The sequence below is a fragment of the Vidua chalybeata genome, chromosome 19 (genome assembly GCF_026979565.1).
Source record: "Vidua chalybeata isolate OUT-0048 chromosome 19, bVidCha1 merged haplotype, whole genome shotgun sequence".
NCBI lineage: Eukaryota > Metazoa > Chordata > Aves > Passeriformes > Viduidae > Vidua > Vidua chalybeata.
In genome coordinates this window covers 4,762,613-4,780,886 of record NC_071548.1, presented here as the reverse complement: position 1 = coordinate 4,780,886, position 18,274 = coordinate 4,762,613, and the positions used below count along the sequence as shown (strand labels likewise).

The 18,274-nt window shown below is 44.2% G+C and overlaps 1 protein-coding gene across 4 annotated transcripts in view; it reads left to right on the top strand.

Moving 5' to 3' along the window:
* UNK (unk zinc finger) overlaps positions 1-18,274 on the top strand; it is a 45,657-nt gene that overhangs the window by 22,169 nt on the left and 5,214 nt on the right. Inside the window, exons 6-16 of one of the 4 annotated variants that reach the window (XM_053960574.1) lie at positions 1,012-1,129; positions 2,067-2,151; positions 3,951-4,093; positions 5,449-5,496; positions 6,370-6,570; positions 10,695-10,763; positions 11,438-11,612; positions 12,749-12,850; positions 14,347-14,535; positions 17,388-17,485; positions 17,995-18,252. In XM_053960574.1, coding sequence (XP_053816549.1) covers positions 1,012-1,129; positions 2,067-2,151; positions 3,951-4,093; positions 5,449-5,496; positions 6,370-6,570; positions 10,695-10,763; positions 11,438-11,612; positions 12,749-12,850; positions 14,347-14,535; positions 17,388-17,485; positions 17,995-18,252 — 1,486 coding nt within the window. Of the gene's footprint in view, positions 1-1,011; positions 1,130-2,066; positions 2,152-3,950; positions 4,094-5,448; positions 5,497-6,369; positions 6,571-10,694; positions 10,764-11,437; positions 11,613-12,748; positions 12,851-14,346; positions 14,536-17,303; positions 17,486-17,994; positions 18,253-18,274 lie in introns of all 4 variants that reach the window. The other 3 variants (XM_053960572.1, XM_053960575.1, XM_053960573.1) reach the window with 3 other exon arrangements.

The following is an 18,274-nucleotide window of genomic DNA, read 5'->3' as shown; positions in this document are numbered from 1 at the left end:
CTGGGAGAAAGAAAACGGCCTTGCCTTTTCCCCAGTGACCTGACTCAGCCTCTTTTCCACATGGCCACACTATAAACCTGGAAACATACTGCTGTAAGGGTATTATGTGTTTTAGGATTAGCCAATTAACTTCTTAGCTTTCTATGAAGGTGCAGTTCCAAAACAGAAACCAGACCCAGCGTCTCTGACACTAATCACATCAGCTGCTAATATTGTTATGCTGGTTCGAGTTGTATTTCGTTTCAAACAGAGAATTAAGCCATGTTTTTTTCATTGGGAAATTGGAAGAAGGGGGAGGAGATGCAATAGCAGCTGGGTGGGGGCTGGGGAAGCAGCAGCCAAGCAGATTATACAGCTGAGGGTGGGCAGCCAAACCTGCCCCCGACCGAGGAATTGTAACATCACAGAATGGTTTGGGTTGGAAGGGACCTTAAAGCTCTTCTTGTTTCACCCCCTGCCATGGGCAGGAACACCTTCCAGTATCCAAGGTTGCTTCAAGCCCCATCCAGCCTGGCTTTGAACAGTTCCAGGGATCCAGGGGCAGCCACAGCTTCTCTGGGCACCCTGTGCCAGGGCCTCACCACCCTCACAGAGAAGAATTACTCCCTTTTATTTAACCTACACCTATTCTTTTTCCATTTAAAGCCATTCCCCCTTGTCCTGGCAATCCAGGCCCTTGTCCAAAGTCCCTCTCCAGCTCTCCTGGAGCCCCTTTAGGTGCTGGGACAGGCTCTGAAGTCTCCCTGGAGCCTTCTCTTCTCCAGGCTGAGCACCCCCAGTGCTCTCAGCCTGGCTTCAGAGCAGAGGGACCCTCAGAGCACCTTTTTGGCTCTCTCTGGACTTGGTCCAGCAGGTCCACGTCCTTCTGATGTTGGGGGATCCAGAGCTGGATGCAGTCCTCCAGGAGTGGATAAGAGAGGGAGAATCACCTCCCTTCACCTACCCAAAGTAATCAAAGCCCAGAGCACACCTGTGAGTCTGATGCCTTCTCCTGCTTCCTTATTTCCACAGATCTTCGCCGTGTCCCAGTGTGAAGCACGGGGATGAGTGGGGAGATCCTAGTAAGTGTGAAAATGGAGACTCCTGCCAGTACTGCCACACTCGCACAGAGCAGCAGTTCCATCCAGAGGTACAGGAACCTCCTCACTCCACTTAGAAAAGCAAAAGCATTCCAGTCTTACAAAGTATATCACTGTGCCAGGTGGGAGAGGATGTGGGCTGCTTGTAGTGTGGTCCTGGGATACAGAGAAGCTGCATGTTGGGAGTAAGTTGCAATTCAGCTGCTTGACAGAATAGACTGTATGGGAGGAGGTAAGAAAAGTGGGAGAAAACTCAAGTATAGGGAGCAGTGTCAGGTATGGGGGTCCTTTGGAAAGCACAATGTGGGTCTGCATGTGAGCAAACAGCATCTCTTTCCTTCACTAAGAGTTTGTGGTTTGTGTTGATAGCACTAAACACCACCAAGCTCTTAGCTGTGAGCATGCCCAGAGCATTCCAATATCCTTACAGAAAGTGTAATTAAGACCTTTTCGTAGTCTGCTTCATGTTACAGTGTTGAAAAGCTTTGTGGGGCCCGTATCTGCACAGTAACCATTGTCACCGCCTGTCAAACTGGGGGGAAAGGGAATAATCCATTTGCTACAGTCCTTGTCAATGGTTTGTTATTTTCCTTGCAAACACGTGGCTGCAACTTTCTGTGCTGTCATCTGTTTCCTACCTTTTGCCATTTGTAATGTCCATGGAGCTTCCAGTGAGTCTGAGGGACTTCATGGCAGATGGTGACCTTTGGGTGAGCTGGTGTGTGGTGGGTTGGTCTCTGGGTGAGCTCTAGCTGTCATGGGCATATTTTGGTGTTTCCAGAGCTATAGTGGGTTTTCCTTTCTTTGAAGCAAAGCACGAAATGGTCACCCTGAGCTCTGCTGGCCTTTGCACCTCTTATCTGTGTCCCTACCTTGCTGTCAAATTTCTTCATAGTACTTCTGTACCTGGTGGTCACTGTTATTTTCTGTTCATTTCTGTTTGGTGTTTTTTGTTTTGTTTTGTTTGTTTTTTTTTCCCATCCTTAGATCTACAAATCCACCAAATGCAATGATATGCAGCAGTCTGGCAGCTGTCCCCGAGGACCCTTCTGTGCCTTTGCACACGTAGAACGTACGTGCACTACTTCTCTCATCTTTCCTGGATGTTTGAGCTATGGAAAGCTTCTGACCAAGAGAGTTTAAATGTAGAGCTGCAAAACCAGAGCTTCTGTGAAGGGTTAACTTTGATTTTTGTAAAACTGTGCTGATGTGGGAGGTGTTGGCAGAGCTGGAGGCAGTAGGTGGCCTGTAGGACTCAGCCTTTAGCTCTCACTGCTCTGTCTCTTGAAGGATCTCCCTCTGTTCCCTCTCTCCTGCTCAGTTCTCTGGGCGTCAGTTCAGGAGGATGGAAGTGGAGAAAGCTGCTTCTCTTCTGTATATGGATGAACTGTACCTAGCTAAATTGCCAAGTGTCATATCTTAAAAAGCTGAAGATAAAATTGCCATTGTAGATAATTTATTGATCCATTTTTTAAAAGAAAGCTATTTTACTCTTTATGAAGTTTTACTTAGAGTTTAAGTCTTTAAATCAGGTTGGAGAAGAAAAATATGTGGCTTTTTTTTTTTTTTACTGCTTTATCTCAAATCCTCTTTTCTCAATAGTTCCCTGACTTATAGGGCATTATTTCAATCCTCACTTTAATCAACTATAAAGTAGTGATGTAGTTTTGGTTGTGGAAGTTCTACCTGCAGGTGGTCCTAATATTCATAAATAATGGTTAGTTCCTGTCCTAGGGCTCCTCCTCAGTTGCTGCTCTGCAATCTCACTGCTGAATTTGCAATGATTAGAGCAGGTTATTCACTAGATTTGTTCTGATACTGACTCATTACATGGCCTTGAGAAAATCTCTGTTATTTGATTATCCTTTGTAAATGAGGGAATTAGTAATTGCTGCCTTTGACAAGGAATGAGGAGAGTAAATTCCCTACAGGTTGTGCTGTTCCTCTTATAGGAAGCCTTGTTGACAAGCAGTAATTATAGCTGGAGCTGTGGGCTGTAATGGCTCAAAACACAGCAGTGCAGCTACACAGTGGGATCCAGCAAGCTTTAGAAAATGAAATCTTGATAAACGAACAGTGTTTAGCAAACTTCCTTGGGTATAATATAGTATTTTTGTTTAGGGATGCCCTACCCCTAATAAGATTGCTACACTTGATATTATATTACTTAGAATAACCTGTGGCACTTAGGTCATTCCAACTTGGTAATTTCTTGGGCTGTCTTACGGATTTGTATCTTTTAGTCCTTCCTACAAGGTCAACAAGGACAGGCTTAATGCAATTAAAATAACAGGAGTCCATTTATTATATCTACTCTTAGCCTGAGTTTTACTGATTAATAGCAAGAAACCAGCATTTTGAGGATATTGAAATATAGATGTAGTGTCAGTTCTATAGTTTTTTGTGAAGATGCTGAGTGTTAGATGTAAATCCTACAAATCTACAGCATCTCTACCTTCCAAACCAGGGTCACTTTTTGTAATTATTTGTACTGAGCACAGATGGAAACTTTAACTCCCTCAGCTAATTATAATGCACCCATCAACTCTGTGCCAAGCAAAGAAGGAAACTCTGCTTAGTTGAAGAGAGTTGAATGAATAACACACAATTCATCCAGGGAAGATAATTTTGGAGCAGCATTAATGAGCTAAAGAGCAGCACAGTGTGTATGTGATGACAGTAAAAACGTGAGGAATATTAGATAAGCAAACAGGCCAAATAAGCTTTCTCCGTACTTCTACATTTATAAGTAGGTGCTTGTGGAGTATTTTTTTCTCTCACGAATATCTGGGTGTTCTTGTTGCTGAATGTTTTGTGCTCCATGGCAATGGCTGAGCTTTGAGTGGTGTTCCTGTGCTTTGTCTCCTGCAGAGCCAGCGCTCAGTGAAGATTTGCAGCAATCCTCAGCCGTGTCCAGCCCCACCCAGACAGCACCTGTGATGTACATGCCCTCAGCAGCTGGGGACTCTGTTCCAGTCAGCCCTTCCAGTCCACATGCCCCAGACCTTAGCAATGTATGTAGCCCTGTGGAGTAGCCTTGTCCATACTGTGCAAACCTGTGTTTCTCTGAGTCTGTTCTTTCTCCCAAGAAAAGTATCCAAAAGCCCAGAGGATATGAGATTTTTCTCCTAGTTCTCAGCTCCATGCTTTTTGGAGGGATATTGGTTTTTTTTTTTTTTTTTGTTTTTTTTGTTTTGTTTTTGTTTTTGTTTTTGTTTTTTTTTTTTTTTTTTGTGTGTGTGTTTTTTGTTTTTTTTTTTTTTTTTTCCGCACATACATTCAGTGGCTTTAGTATTGTCCTCTCACCTATAAAAATTCCAGGCCTTCCTTTCTGTGCAGGGTTTGTTGATGTACTTTCAGGAAAGTGGAATACATCCGCACATGCAGTCCAGCTCCTTCCTGTTTGGAGGTACATATTTGGCTTAGCTTCCAAGACCTATAATTAAAGGCTGTGAGCCAACAGCCTCTAAAGTACATAACTACAATTGAGTTTGTTTACATATGTAATCTCAGAGCCTTAGCCTGTGCATATTGTGTGTTGCATTATAGGATATCCTTAGTTCCCTCCCTCTTGTACTTCTGGAGATAGCTAAACTCTGGGATATGTTTCAGTAATGCCCCCAGATTGTTGGTAGGTAGTTGTCCATACAAGAAAGGTGATGTCTAAGTGCTGAACAGATAGTCAGAGTCAGATTAGAAACCCATGGAATGCTAGACCACATTTTACTTAGCTTTTTCTTTTTTTTTTCTTCTTTCCTGTTTGTACTGCACTTGATAAAGTGTGTAACCTTTTCAAATGGTTGGCTGAGATTTTGAGAAGGTACAAGACATGAATTTAACTCATTTGAAACAGAACAGACTGAGGTGAACTCATCTAGGACCTCTGCTTTATTTTATTCCCTCTCTTTGAAAAGAGAGGCTGTGTTTGAGCCAACCTAGCAGTTCATAGCTGTCCTGAATTGGATTGCAGGTAGAATTCCAAACAGATCTTGAAAAAGGGCATAACATTGTCTCTTACTAAATAACACTGGAAAGCAATAAAAACCAAAAGCCTCCATCTTATGAAGGTATCATTTAAATTCTCTGAAAACTGCAGGGCAGTTGAAGATATCTCCTACTTTTAGGCTGTTTAGGTCTTGTCTATCTCAAGCTCTTAGTCTTTTAAGCAGTCTTTCCTAATCCTTGGATATGTGCCAAATGGCAGCACATGTCTGTCTATGACTTCATCACTCCACAGGGCATCTGCATGTAGCTTGCAAACAAATATGGCTTTGCTGGTGATCATTTTACATGATGAATTAATCAGAGAAAAAGGTCCCTGTAGCAGCCAGCCTCACGTGGCCTGTTCTGTTTTGTATTTGTACTGTAGGTGTGGAATAAATCAGGAACTCTGCCAACTAGCCCCACCTCCACCACAGTGAGTAGTTATCTTTGTGACTGTAGGGAAGCGTGGACAGCAGAATGTCTGTATAAAAATAAAATAAAAACACTGTAAGCTGCTCCTTTTTTTTTACCTAATGCCAGCCCAGACTGTGCCACATTTGAATCTGTGATGTCTGAAGCACAGTCGTGCTTGCCAGTGGAGGCAAATAATTCCTTGTCCCAGAGAAATGGGATATTTGTGTTCATCCAGGTGGACACATTCTCTAAAACTCAACTTCCTTTGCTGCTGTCTCTGGCTTCATCTACAGTGCAAAACTAGCCTTGTTGCATGTGATTGTGATCCCTGGTATTAGTCCAAAAAATGGAAGTGTTGGAAATCATTGGGTTTTTATTTAATGCAGCTGTTGATACCTGCCTGACTTGTGTCTGCATTAAATCCTGGAGATTTCCAACTGGAAAGCAAAAAATAGCATATTACATATAGCTCAGATATGCCTGATTGTTGTGACTGCCACAGCACCTTTCCAGGTTCCACACCACTACCCAGAGTCAGACAGGAGCCACTGTAGCCTAAGGAAAGGGAAGAGTGTTGTGGTCATGTTGGGAACCTGATCAGTCACCTCTGAGGCCTCAGAAAGAATAAATGTCACCAGAGTTGTAGGTTAGATTTTCCAAGACTGCACTCCAAAGTAACAACAATAAAACCATGATTGTGGGACTGTGTAAATTCAGTGGAGCTTTTTCCTGTTTTTTTAATGAGTGTTTAGTGGAAGCTTGTATGGTTGTGTTGGCTGTCAGTGTAATCGATCTACAAACAGTGATGTGATTGAGCACTTCCATGGATGCCTCTCTTTGAGCAGTTCCTGCTGTCTGGCTCTACTTTCCTGACACTTGTTCCCTCTGTTAGATTCTTTGTAGGAACAGCAGTCTTGGAAGCCCATCTAATATATGTGGGTCTCCTCCTGGTGCCATTGGGAAGCCCCACAGCTTGGAGACCATTGGTTTTCCTCCAGACTCAGTCACAGCAGCTGGCAGCTACAAGAAAGCACCGGGGTTTGAGCGAGAAGATCAGGTTGGGGCCGAGTATTTGAAGAGTTTCAAATGCCAGGTTAGTGGGGAATATTGGCTGGAAGAATTGGGGGGGATGAAAAACAATAAGAAATTGCCCAGTCTAGCGTGAATGGGGTTTTGTTTCTGATGGAACAAAAGTGGAAAGCACTGTTCTCATATGAGCAGTTTCTGGATCTCTGCTCTTGCTTTCAGTCTCCCTTCTAGCCTCTTTCATCTCACATCTGGTCTTGTCTCCCTTGCTGCCATCACACACCCAGTTTCTAGAAGTCGAGCTGCTGCTTGTTTTCCTAACCCCTCTCAACTTCTGTCTTGTGTTGACCCACATCACTTCTTGCTCTTTCTTTTTCCACGTTTAGGTCCTTGCCAGGAGTTGCTGTCTTTTGCTGTATTGTCTCATGGAAACTCATCCTTCCTTCTGTCTTTCCACTCCAAACTCTTACCTTGGTCTCCATGACTTGGTTTGTCCTCTGTTCACCATTCCTCTGATGTATTAAAGATGTCATGTTAGTTGTCTCTTGTTTCTGTGGCTGTATCATTCTGATCCTTGACTCTCTCCTGTGGCTTCTGTATTAAATTAGAATTCCTCATTCTTATTTGAAGAACCCTCTGAATATTACCCAGCCCACATCTCTTAATGACTTTCCCTCTTATCCCTTTTGGATATCCCAGTCTTGCCTTGCTGCTCCCTCCTTCTTGTTCCTGGTAATATGACTTATTCATGCAGCTACCTAGGCCTGGAACAATCTCTTCCATCTCTTTTGCCACACGTGAGCTTTTTCACAGTCAGTTTCTTGCTGTGAATTTCCTTTCTTGGTGTTAAAATTAATAGATTCTCTGTACCACCCCTTCCAACCTGAGCCTAACCCAGAGCTTGGGTTTTTAGTTCAGTTTTTATTTCTCACTGGGTTGGTAATTTTATCTTGATTTAGGGGGAGGGGAATAGCTACTTCTATGAGGAGGTGCCTGCAAAAATATCTCCTACAAGTTCTTTTGGACAAGAGTATAAAAAGGAGTAAGAATACCAGGTCTGTGTTGCCTGAGAACAGGGAGGACGAGAAGTGCTGCTTTCAGCCTGACTGTTTTCACTTTGGTCTGTGACATTAAAGAAGTCAGTCTTAATGAGCCTGTACTGCTGTGAGAAAACTGTGGAAATATCCTGTCCAGACAAGGTCTTGCATAAAATAGTTGAATTTAGAAGCAGACTCCATGGGTTTTATTTATTTTTATGGCTTTGGGAAAATATGGCCAAGCTTTGCAGTAGGGCCAGTCTTGAGCACTGTTTAGTCTAATTAAAATGATGCAGTGACAAATCCAGATTAAGCTATATGCATGTGTGCTCTCTTATCAATGCTCCCTTTGTCTGGCCTAAGGGGGATGTGCCTTTGGAAACTGCAAATTGATGCAACACATCTTTGGGGGTAAAGAGCAGAGCATGCTGTGATCTTGGCACTTCTTGCAGGCACAGCAGCTTGTAACAGTTGTTTAGAAACAAAAGGAAAAACATGTCCTCGTTCTCTGTGGCCTCTGCTGCAAAGGAGGAGTGAACCCAGAGCTGAAGGACTGAGAGAACCCCTGTCTGCTGCCAGCAGAGGCAGGGTGCCAAGGAGGCCCTGCTTTGGAGAAAACGGGCAGCAAGCCTAAGCCAAGGAGAAAGGGGATAGAGCATGAATAGGACTTCTAAAAGGAGGACCAGATGATGAGCATTTGTATCTGAAGTCAGATCTGTGCTACAAAGTTACTATATTCATGTAACTGCTCAATTATGTGGCTTTAATTAAGTAAAACCTGTGTTAAATAGGAATAAATAGCTATTAAGGTATAGACAGAAGTAATCACAGTTGCCTTATGCTAGGCTTCTACAGACAAGATTAGGTGTCTCATAAGTGTCCTGATTTAATTTTACTTTAATCTATAATTACTTACTTTAAAATTTCTACTGTAATTCCCTTTGGCTGCAGTGGGCACCAGAGATTCTCAAATACCCTGCAAATTAGATCAATAATGAGGCATTTAACTTTGTCAGCTCCTGTATGAAAACGTCAGAGACACTCTGGCTCAGTTCTGCAATGGCCTTGTCATTTTTCCCCTGTAGAATTGGTACAAATATTTTCTCACTTATTAGAATGAAAAACACACCTTCAGTCTTAATAGATTCCACATAGTTTATGGTAAGCCTGAGCCAGCAGTTAAAGCTAAAAATACTTTACCCAAGTCCCAAAAGATTTAGCAAGCTGGAAAAATGCTGGCTGCACTGGAAAGACTTGAATGCCACGACCAGGAGGTGTTCCCAAGTCTTGACACACAGCACAGTAGGTTTGTTCCATGCTGGTCAGAAAACATTTAGTTTCACTCAAAATTTATGTCCCTTGTTCTCTTCCCTGACTGCAACAGAGTGAGCTGGAGAATTTCAGCCTGTCCTTTGAATGTTTGTCTCGATGTGTGCCCTTTCTAATGTTATTCAGAGCTAAAGGAGACTGGCTTAATGGTGACATTTTGCTTGCTCTATTTTTCCCTTGTGCTGTGTGACTTCCAGGCATTGGGAATTGGGGCTAACTTGGAAATATGTTCACTTTTCTCCTCAAAGAAAAAAAAAAGCCCTCTGAGCAAGGCTTAACTGCAGCAGAGCCAGCTCCCCATGCTGGCAAGAAGCCTCTCAGTGGGGGCATGGCTGCGTGTGTGCCCTCCCCTCAGCTGCTGACGTCTGAGATAGCACATTTTGTGTTCAGCTGAGTGTCAGACAGGGCAGGGCTGGGTAATGCAGCAGCAGCCTTATCAGACACTGACAGAGCACAGCTCTCACACACAGAGGACAGCCAGCCCATCATGGGCTCCTGTGTCATGAACATGTTCAGGAAAATGTGAGAGAACTCTGCAGAAGAATCTTTGTGTCCATCTCCCAGCTGCCTGTCTGCCAGGCTTTGACCTCTCTGTCTGCCCACGGGCATAGAGCTGAGCAGAGAAAATGATTTAATGAAGTAAAACCAAGGGAGGGATTCTTGCACTGCTCTTTTGCCTGTCTGGTTACATCACCCCTCTCCAGCACTCATTTATCTTTGTCATGAGACTGTTCAGCCAAGAAGTCAAGGGGTATCACTTCAGCTCAGGGTGGTGCCTCATCTGCTGTTGCACATCATGCCTCAGTTTCCTGCAGAGATGCTGCCTGCCTGGATTTGGGATAAAAATCACGCTTGTTTTATGGCTGGAATGTGTCTGTGTTTCACACTGGGGGGGTTGGGGAGTGAGTAAACAAGCAGGGTTGACTCCCATCACCTTTTTGCTGCCTCTCTGTGCCCAGAGGGTGGGATTGATCTCCCTGTGCCATGTCACAGCATGGGAGGAAGGGAGCAAGGCCTGCAGACAGACTGACAGGCTCCTGAGGCCACTTCCCAGCTGAATCCCGGCAGAACTGACTGATGTTGCAAGGCAAGAGAGTTGATACTCATTAAAGATATAATGCAGGAAGGACCTTAAGCTGATTTTTTAGCCTGGATAGTGGGATTCCAAATGTGTATTGGCATTCATGCAGTTTTGCAGTTCCAGACAGCCTTGGCCTCACTTAGGTTTTCTACCTTTGAGCTCTTATGTTAATGGATGAGGGGAGGATTTTTTGTAAAGTTAGTTTGGTGATGTTGCTTTGAAAATTGGTTAGTTATCACTGTGTTTTACTTCGCAATCCTAGCTGGGAGCTGGAAAAGTTTGAGGAAAAACATAATCTACATACTTTTATTATCCCCAAACTGAAAAATATTTGCATAATTTAATGCAGTGTGCCTCCCACCATTTCTGGCCCTTCCTGGGTGTTAGATGCAGTAGGGCTGATGAGTTAGTTATAGCAAGGCAAAATAATTTGGTTTTGATCTTGGTTCTTAGGATGTGCTTTGTGCTAGCAGGGGTCTTACAGCAGCATTAAAGGCAAGTGTCACTGTGACAAGTCTCTGCATAACTCTAGGAGTGATGTCTTGCTATACAGAAAGCAAATTTCTTGAAATGTTTTCAGTTTGCTGTGCTTTTCCTCTCCTCAAATTCTCCAGTGCCTTGAGCAGCCCAAGAGAGGAGTGGACTGTGTTTCCCATGGCCTCTCCAAAGCCAGCAGCCAGCCATTTTTGATTTTGCTAAATAACCCCTCTGCTTTTTTTTTTTTTTTTTTTTTCTTTACTGCAGCAAGCAAAAATGAAGTCCCACTCCCTGGAACACAGGAGCCAGGAGCAACCTTTGTTACAGCCCAAACAGGTACGGAACTGCTGGCAGGGCTCTGAACCCAGCTCAGGGCTTCCAGTACCACAGAGAAATCTGTGGATCCAGACAGCTCTGCAGGGAGTAACTAACAGTCCAGACACCATTAGGGGTGCTCAGCTGGAGGGATTACTTTATGAAGATGGGGTGATTTGCTGGAGGTGTTATTTGTGAGTAGTTAGACCTGAGTGAATTCAGGGTAGATTCATAAGGCTGGACTGTGCAGGAGAGAGTCTTCAAATTACAGAAAATTGAGCTGGAATGGATCTCAGGAGTCATCTAAGTTCAAGGATTTGGCAAAGGGAATTTAATATCAGGTTCTAAGTCGTGTGCTGAACTAAGTCTGAGTGAGTGATTGTGTGGCCCATGGCTGTGATTGCATGCAACCTGTGGGTCACAGGAGTTAATTCTGGGGCAGCCTGAAAGATGTTTAGAATACTGGGGAGGGGGGAGGGACATAGAATGGAGAACAGTCGACAGAAATTAAAGAAAAGCTGTTAATCTCTCCCCACCCCCAGCCCAGTGGTAGCAGTAGCCATCTGTCAGGTTGGAAGCAGGCAGGAAACAGGTTTGCTGCTGGCATTTGGCTCCTTCCTGCACGTTTCTGAAGGGGTTGTTCTATAAAGTTGTTTTATTTCCTACCTCTTTCGCTTTCCACTCTCTTGTTTCAGGACATCCTGGGCATTCTCCCAGTGGGGAGCCCACTGACATCCAGCATCTCCTCTAGTATCACCTCCAGTCTGGCTGCAACCCCCCCGAGCCCCGCCGGCACCAGCAGCATTCCAGGCATGAATGCCAATGCCCTTCCCTTCTATCCAACCAGTGACACCGTTGAGTCTGTCATAGGTAACTTTGCCTTTTTCACTTATGAAAATAGGGCTTCCTCAGCCATGGATCTCCAGGTATGAGACTTGGAATAACGTGGGTGTTCCAGTGACCTCCAGTTTTCCGTGTCTGTCAGTGCTGGCAGATTCCTGAAGCTTGTTCTGTGACTGTGACACATCTGATGTTTCCTGCAGGTCATTTTGGATGAAATTCACCCACGGGACCAACTGAAGGCCTCTGAGCCACTCACTCAGAATGTCCATGGTGTAAAAGGGCCTTAGTTTTAGCTTTGTCAAAGTGACAAAGAGGTCTTGGACTAGGCAGGAAATCACAGGGGCATTTTCCACAGTTATAACCCCTCAGTTCTAAATGACAATTTTATAGCCAGAGCTACCACCAGGTAGATTGTAAGGACTTTGCCCTTTGTAGAGTGTAGGACAGAGGCTGTAAGAGAAAGGGCAACAGGAGAGTCCAGAGAGTGGAGTCACTCTTAGATAGACACAGGCTTTTTGGTCACCTGTTTTTCTTCTTCCTTTTTTTTCTTTTTTTTTCCCTTTTTTTAATTAAATGTAACATTTCTGAGGTGATCTCACTAATTTGTTAAAAATAATAATAGAAATGAGTGGGCATGTGTGGGATGGAATTATATTGATCATCATTAGTGATGAGGCATATTCAAATAGATGTAACAGTTTCAGGCATTAATAAGCTTTATTTTACCCAATATGAGAACCTCAGAGGTGTTTTTCAAGTGTTCCCTTCTCCTGGTATTTCTTTTCCAAGTGGCTTTTCGGGAAAGTAGGGACAAAGCACAAACCAGACCCAGACATGCCATAAGCCAGTGTTCCTGTACGTAAGGGACAGACTTAAAAGAGCAGTTTGGGGAAGACTTATGGGATCTGCTGTTAATTAATCAGATTTTTGTTTTCATATACCATTCGGGAATACTTTAAGACAAAAAGAAACACGTCAGGTTAAAGAACCTGAACTGAAAAGCTGCCCATGACACTTCTGCCAAACCATCTGAGAGCAGGATGGAGAGTAGGGCCCTGAGAGGTAGCGAGCACAGGCTCCTCTGCATGTAGGCTCTTTGGGCCACCCTATCTCTTGAAGTTGTTGGTCCTTTATAACATAATTGGTACCTCTGTGTCTGGCAGAGTCTGCCTTGGATGACCTGGACCTGAATGAATTCGGAGTGGCTGCCCTGGAGAAGACATTTGACAGCAGCACAGTGCCCCACACGAGTGGCATCATGATAGGTACATGAAAGCAACAGAGCTTTCTTTATCTTCTGCCAAGCAGTGTTGCCCAGTCACCTCAGTGGAGCCAGCCCAACCAAGCTTTAAAACCAGTCCCAAAATTACATTGGTTAAAACAGCAATTACAGCAAACTCTGGCAACCCCTGAGCATCTTTGAAGTGAGAGCTTGCCCTTACTGACTAGCAGAGCTGAGCTGTTGCCATTGGGCCCAGCTGTCTTGGGGATGTTTCTTGAGACTGAATGGGACTTGCCTGATTTTTTTTCCCCTTTTTTCTTTTTTTCTCCTTTTTTTCTTTCTTTTTCTTTTTTCTTTTTCTTTTTTTTTTTTCTTGAATGTGTAAGTGGACTCCAGAAGGCATCTGATGCATTTCAAATCAGGCCAAATTATAACAATTTGCATTTTAAGCAGCAAACTCTCCCTAGCTGTAACAGGAAACTCACTGACCTGGTAATGCCATCCATCTGTCAGAGTGTCATCATGGTCTGCTGATTTGGTTCCTGTAATGTCTGTCTCATTTTGATACATGGAGGTAGTCTAAGGCCTCTTCTACCTGTCTCTGATGGGTGTCCAGGGAAAAAAGAAATGTCTCGTAACTTTTTTGGAAGTGGTTGTAGTTTCTGGCTACCCTTGCTGTGTAAAGCAGCTGTTTGAGCAGGAGCTAACTGGTTGTCTGAAGGTTTCCAAGGGAACTGCACTGCCTGGAGCTGTATTGAGGTAGGAAAGGACCCGTGGAAAGAATATCACTTCCACTTCCCTGCCAAAGATTAGAGCCTGTTGGAGGTTTACTGTCCCTGACTGATGCCAGCCCTGCTGCTGCTGCTCCCCACCTGCAGTGCCTTAGGGATCCTCCCCTTCTCCCTCTCTTCACATCAGGCCTGGGTGTTACCTGGTGACCTAAGGAGGGACGTAGATGAGGACAGAGCAGGGCTGAGATCTCCCTAAATCTATGAGTGGCAGGCAGAACAGCCTCTGGTGTAAGGGAAGTTAATGTCTTTTGTGATTAGGCTTTTGTTTATTTGGGTTTTTTTATTACTGATAGATTCAGGCACTCAGGTATGTGTAATTACAGCTAGTCACTGGTTTTTAGTGGTTGAGATCATGGTGGTCTTCTCACTACAGGTTGTTTGGAAGTATAAAGGCAGAGGCACATGTTTCAGAAGTGAATTTTTCGTGACAAAGTATTTCACCAGATACCAAATTCATCTTCTCTAGACTGACAGGGACTGAGCTCTGCTCAGAAAACCTTTTGTTCCTTGGCCACTGAAAGAGTAATCCATTGAATTGTGGAGGGTTTTAACCTATGTGGGTCATGGGATGGCAGCTTCAGTGCTCCTCTTAAAGGCTGAGAGGGGATGAAACCTCAGGAGAAGTGGAGGGAATCCCGAGGGGCTCAGGGAGGAGAAAGGGAACCTGACACCTCCTGCTCTGAACTCCTGCCTGTGCCCACACCTCATGGTCATACATAGCCATCCTCTCTGTGTGTTCTTTGTCCAGGTGGGAGTTTGCTGCAAAGTTCTGCTCCTGTAAATATCCCCGGGTCCCTTGGAAGCTCTGCCTCCTTTCACTCCGCCTCTCCTTCTCCACCGGTCAGCCTCTCATCGCATTTTCTCCATCAGCCCCAGGGACACTTAAGCCAGTCAGAAAACACGTTCCTGGGGACATCAGCTTCTCATGGATCATTAGGTAAATGCACAGTGTGTGTGTCTCATGTACATGCCTGTCTGTGCCATGTAAGTATTTTCTTTTCAGTTGGCTTTAATTTCAATGTGTTACTTCACTGCTGCCATGTATCTCTTCTTCCCATGAGAACAGCAACGGGACTGAAAGCTGTTTCACCAAAAGTCAGCTAATACCTCATGAACAAGGGAGCAATTCCCTCTTCTTCCCTTGTTTCTAGCTGGGAAAAAGGGGCACACAGGTTAATTGCCTTGCTCTGATGATGCCTTTCAGGGAAAAGAGCTCTGTCTTTTCCAGCACCAGCAAAATAGTGCTTTGCTGAGATTTCATGTAAAACTCAGAGCTGGGTCTTCAGTTTAGTTTAGATTGCAGTTTGCCCTTGGGACTGCTTGTGGGCCAGATTTGCTTCTGGGAGCTCTAGAGCAGGCCTGGGCCACTGGAATTTTTTCTTCTGTTTGACACTCTGCACCAGTTCTGCAGTGTGGACTTCCCAAAAAAGTGTTTCAGTTTTTTCCCCTTTTCTCCTTCCCCTCCTCGAGGGTCTTTCTCCTGCATGAGGGACTGAAGAAAGAGAAATTACTTTGGAGCTTCAGCTGTATCAGGAAGAACAGGGAATTTAGCAGACAAATCTGTTTTATTATCAAGACACGGGATTATCTTGAGAAATAAAACTGTTTGGCCTCCAGGCTACAGGGACACCAGTTCTGCTCATTTCTGTTTGTAACAGTAAATATTAATTCTCTCTATTGATGCTAGACATAAATGCCTCTTAAAATCTGAGATACGCTTTAATCTTTACTATTCAGCTTAACCTAATAAAACGATTATATGCTTGTGTAAGCTCTTTCTGCATGCACTTATCTGTGTAACTGCATCCCTTGTTTGCACAGCCCAGGCCCATGCTTCCATGCTTGCCATTGCTGCTTGTTTGGCTTTAACAGCTTTTATAATTACTGTAATAAAAGACATCAGAGGCCATCTCTGCTCTTAATTAGGTTGAGGCTGGCTGTTTGTCCCAGTTTTTGTAAGGAAAGGAAAAATTGCTGTTTCAGAAGAATGAGTTATGTTTGTCTTGACTGTGTATTTATACAAATAAAAAGCCAAAAATTGCGGGAAATTCACAAATGCATTTAAATAATTTATTTATAAAATATATTTTCCCATAAACATAACAAATCCTTTGCTGGGATTTTGAGAAGACATTTAAATAGTATCTTAGCAGTTGGCAATCATCTGTTCCATTTAACTTAGTGAATGCACATAACATGTCAAGTGTGTAATTATCACTTATTTGTATTGAAATTGAGTTAAAAATACCTAGTTCTGGGCTGGTTTCCACTGTGCTAGGTGCAAAATGTGCAGAGAAAGCTTTCCTGCCCAAAGGGGCTTGATACTTCCAATGCAAAATGAGAACAGGAGATGGAAAGAGGGAGTTAAAACAAATTACAAGATCAGCCTGGTCAGCACTGTGGCAGAATTTGTGGCTTGCCAGCATCCTGCCTAATGCTGGATTCCCATTCAAGAAAACTCGGGTTTAAAAAATAAAATGTGAGTTGGGATTCCATTAAAACTTCTTGCTTTCAACTGAGCGCCCTTCAGAGCAGCTGAAATGGATCTGTGGTAAGTGGCCTGAGCCAGCAAAGATCCCTTGCTGCTTTGCTGAATGAGTTCATGTGTCTAAGCCCTTGGTGAAGACAATTTTGTCACTATTTGTGTCTTGGCTGGGAAGTCAGTGGTGCTGGGATAGACCTCAGTGAGAGGCTCTTGATTCCAGGGTTCACTTGCAGGCACAGTTTAGCTGCTATGAGATCAGAATTATCAATTGCATCTCGATTTAGGAATATTCCCAGCCACTGGTGAGCACCACTGCATGAAAATTACTCCCACATCAAACTGGAGCAAACTGTGTGGGTCAGAGTCCACACTCTGTCTCAATATTACATTTTCTTACTAGTTTTTCCCTGAATGCAAAGTGTGGGTACCTATTTTAAGTGAAAGTTATTGAAAGAGTATGAACATTGGACTCTAGAAAAATAGCCAGTTTTGTCTGCAACTGATATTCTGCTCCTTTGTCTCCTAAGCCTTGAATTTCTTCCTGAAAAGACAGTTTATTTGAACAAGCTAAAATAGGGAAATGGCTAATTAGTTTTCTTTGATGCTGGTCACTAGCTCAGTGCTAGAACTCTGCAGAGGACAGAGCAGATACAGATACTATTGTCTCTACTTGTTTATAAACAGGATTTTCCAGTTCTGTTCCTTGTGTATAGAAGCAGTAATGACTTGGAGCATTTTTGTGTCACTGTTTGGAAGTGAGATTCCTTTTCTAAGCCCCACACTGAGGAGACAAAAGCAGAGATTTCTTAGTGTGTAGGGTGAGAGGAAGCACCACCTGGGCTTTGTGAACCAACTCTGGTGGCTGTGATGCACTGAAAATTGAGAGGTAGAAGCAGGTCGGGGTTCCCCTGAAAGAAGGGGCATTCAAGCTGACAGTCAGCTTTGCTGTAAAAGTGATGCTTCTAAAAACAGCCTGATTCAAGAGTTGCTTCCACTCAGTGTCATGGTTCCTCCCTGCATCACTAAAGATGAGTGTGTGAAATTTCCCTATAAAGTCCCTCTGTGATGAACTCTGGGCACAGGGGGATGAAACTGATTCTTAAGATGAACCTTTTATCCTATTTGCACATTTTTGAATCCTGGATTTCACAGGGTTAGGGAGGAAATGGGGAAATTGCCAGCACCTGTGACATAACCCTCTCTATTTCCCTGTGAAACAGGTTTAAATGGGATGAACAGCAGCATATGGGAACACTTTGCTTCGGGGAGTTTTTCGCCCAGTACCTCACCTGCATTTCTGTCAGGTCCAGGTGCTGCGGAGATGGCACGGCTACGACAAGAACTGGATGAGGCCAACGGCACAATAAAGCAGTGGGAAGAGTCTTGGAAACAAGCCAAGCAGGTACTTGGGCAAATCCTGGGATTAGGGAGTGTAAAGGAATAGAGGGTGTCAGCCTTTCAACAGGCTCTTTCTGGCCATGGAGGTGATGGACAGAGCTGTAGGTTTTACAGGTGCTCAGCATTCTTTCCTCTCCCTTGGAAATCACCAAATCACTTTGGCCTGGTGCGTTCAGGTGCTGGAATTGCAAGGCCAGATGTCACAACAGATGCCCTGAAGTGTTTGACAGTCTCTCAGACCTTTGATCCACGATAATTTATCAGTATGCAGAGTTCATTCCCTGAACACTGTGAGCCAGATGAGTAGAACCACAGCCCAAGCAGATGGGGTATATGGAACAAGCAGTGCCTTGAAGTAAGGCTCCAAACGTGTTTCAGAATTTGGGAACAGGCCAGATTGGTCAGAACTGGTGTGAGGAGGGTATGGAAATTGATAGTTTTGCCTGGGTTTCTCTTTGGAGACAGACCAAGTTTTCAGACTGCTTCTTTTACCCTCTTTGTTGGGACTTGCAGGCTTGTGATGCTTGGAAAAAGGAGGCAGAGGAAGCAAATGATCGCGCCAACACAGCTAACATGGAATGTGAACTGGCCCGGGAGCAGAGGGAAGCCTTGGAGCTGCAAGTGAAGAAACTGCAGGAGGAGCTGGAGAGGATCCACACCGGGCAGGACCCGCAGTTCCTGCGCTCCTTCTCTGACCTGGAGACGCTCTCGCTCTCGTCGCTCTACACCCTGCAGAAACAGCTGCGGGCAAACCTGGAGAAAGTGGACAAGGTGAGTGCCAGGGCCTGGCAGG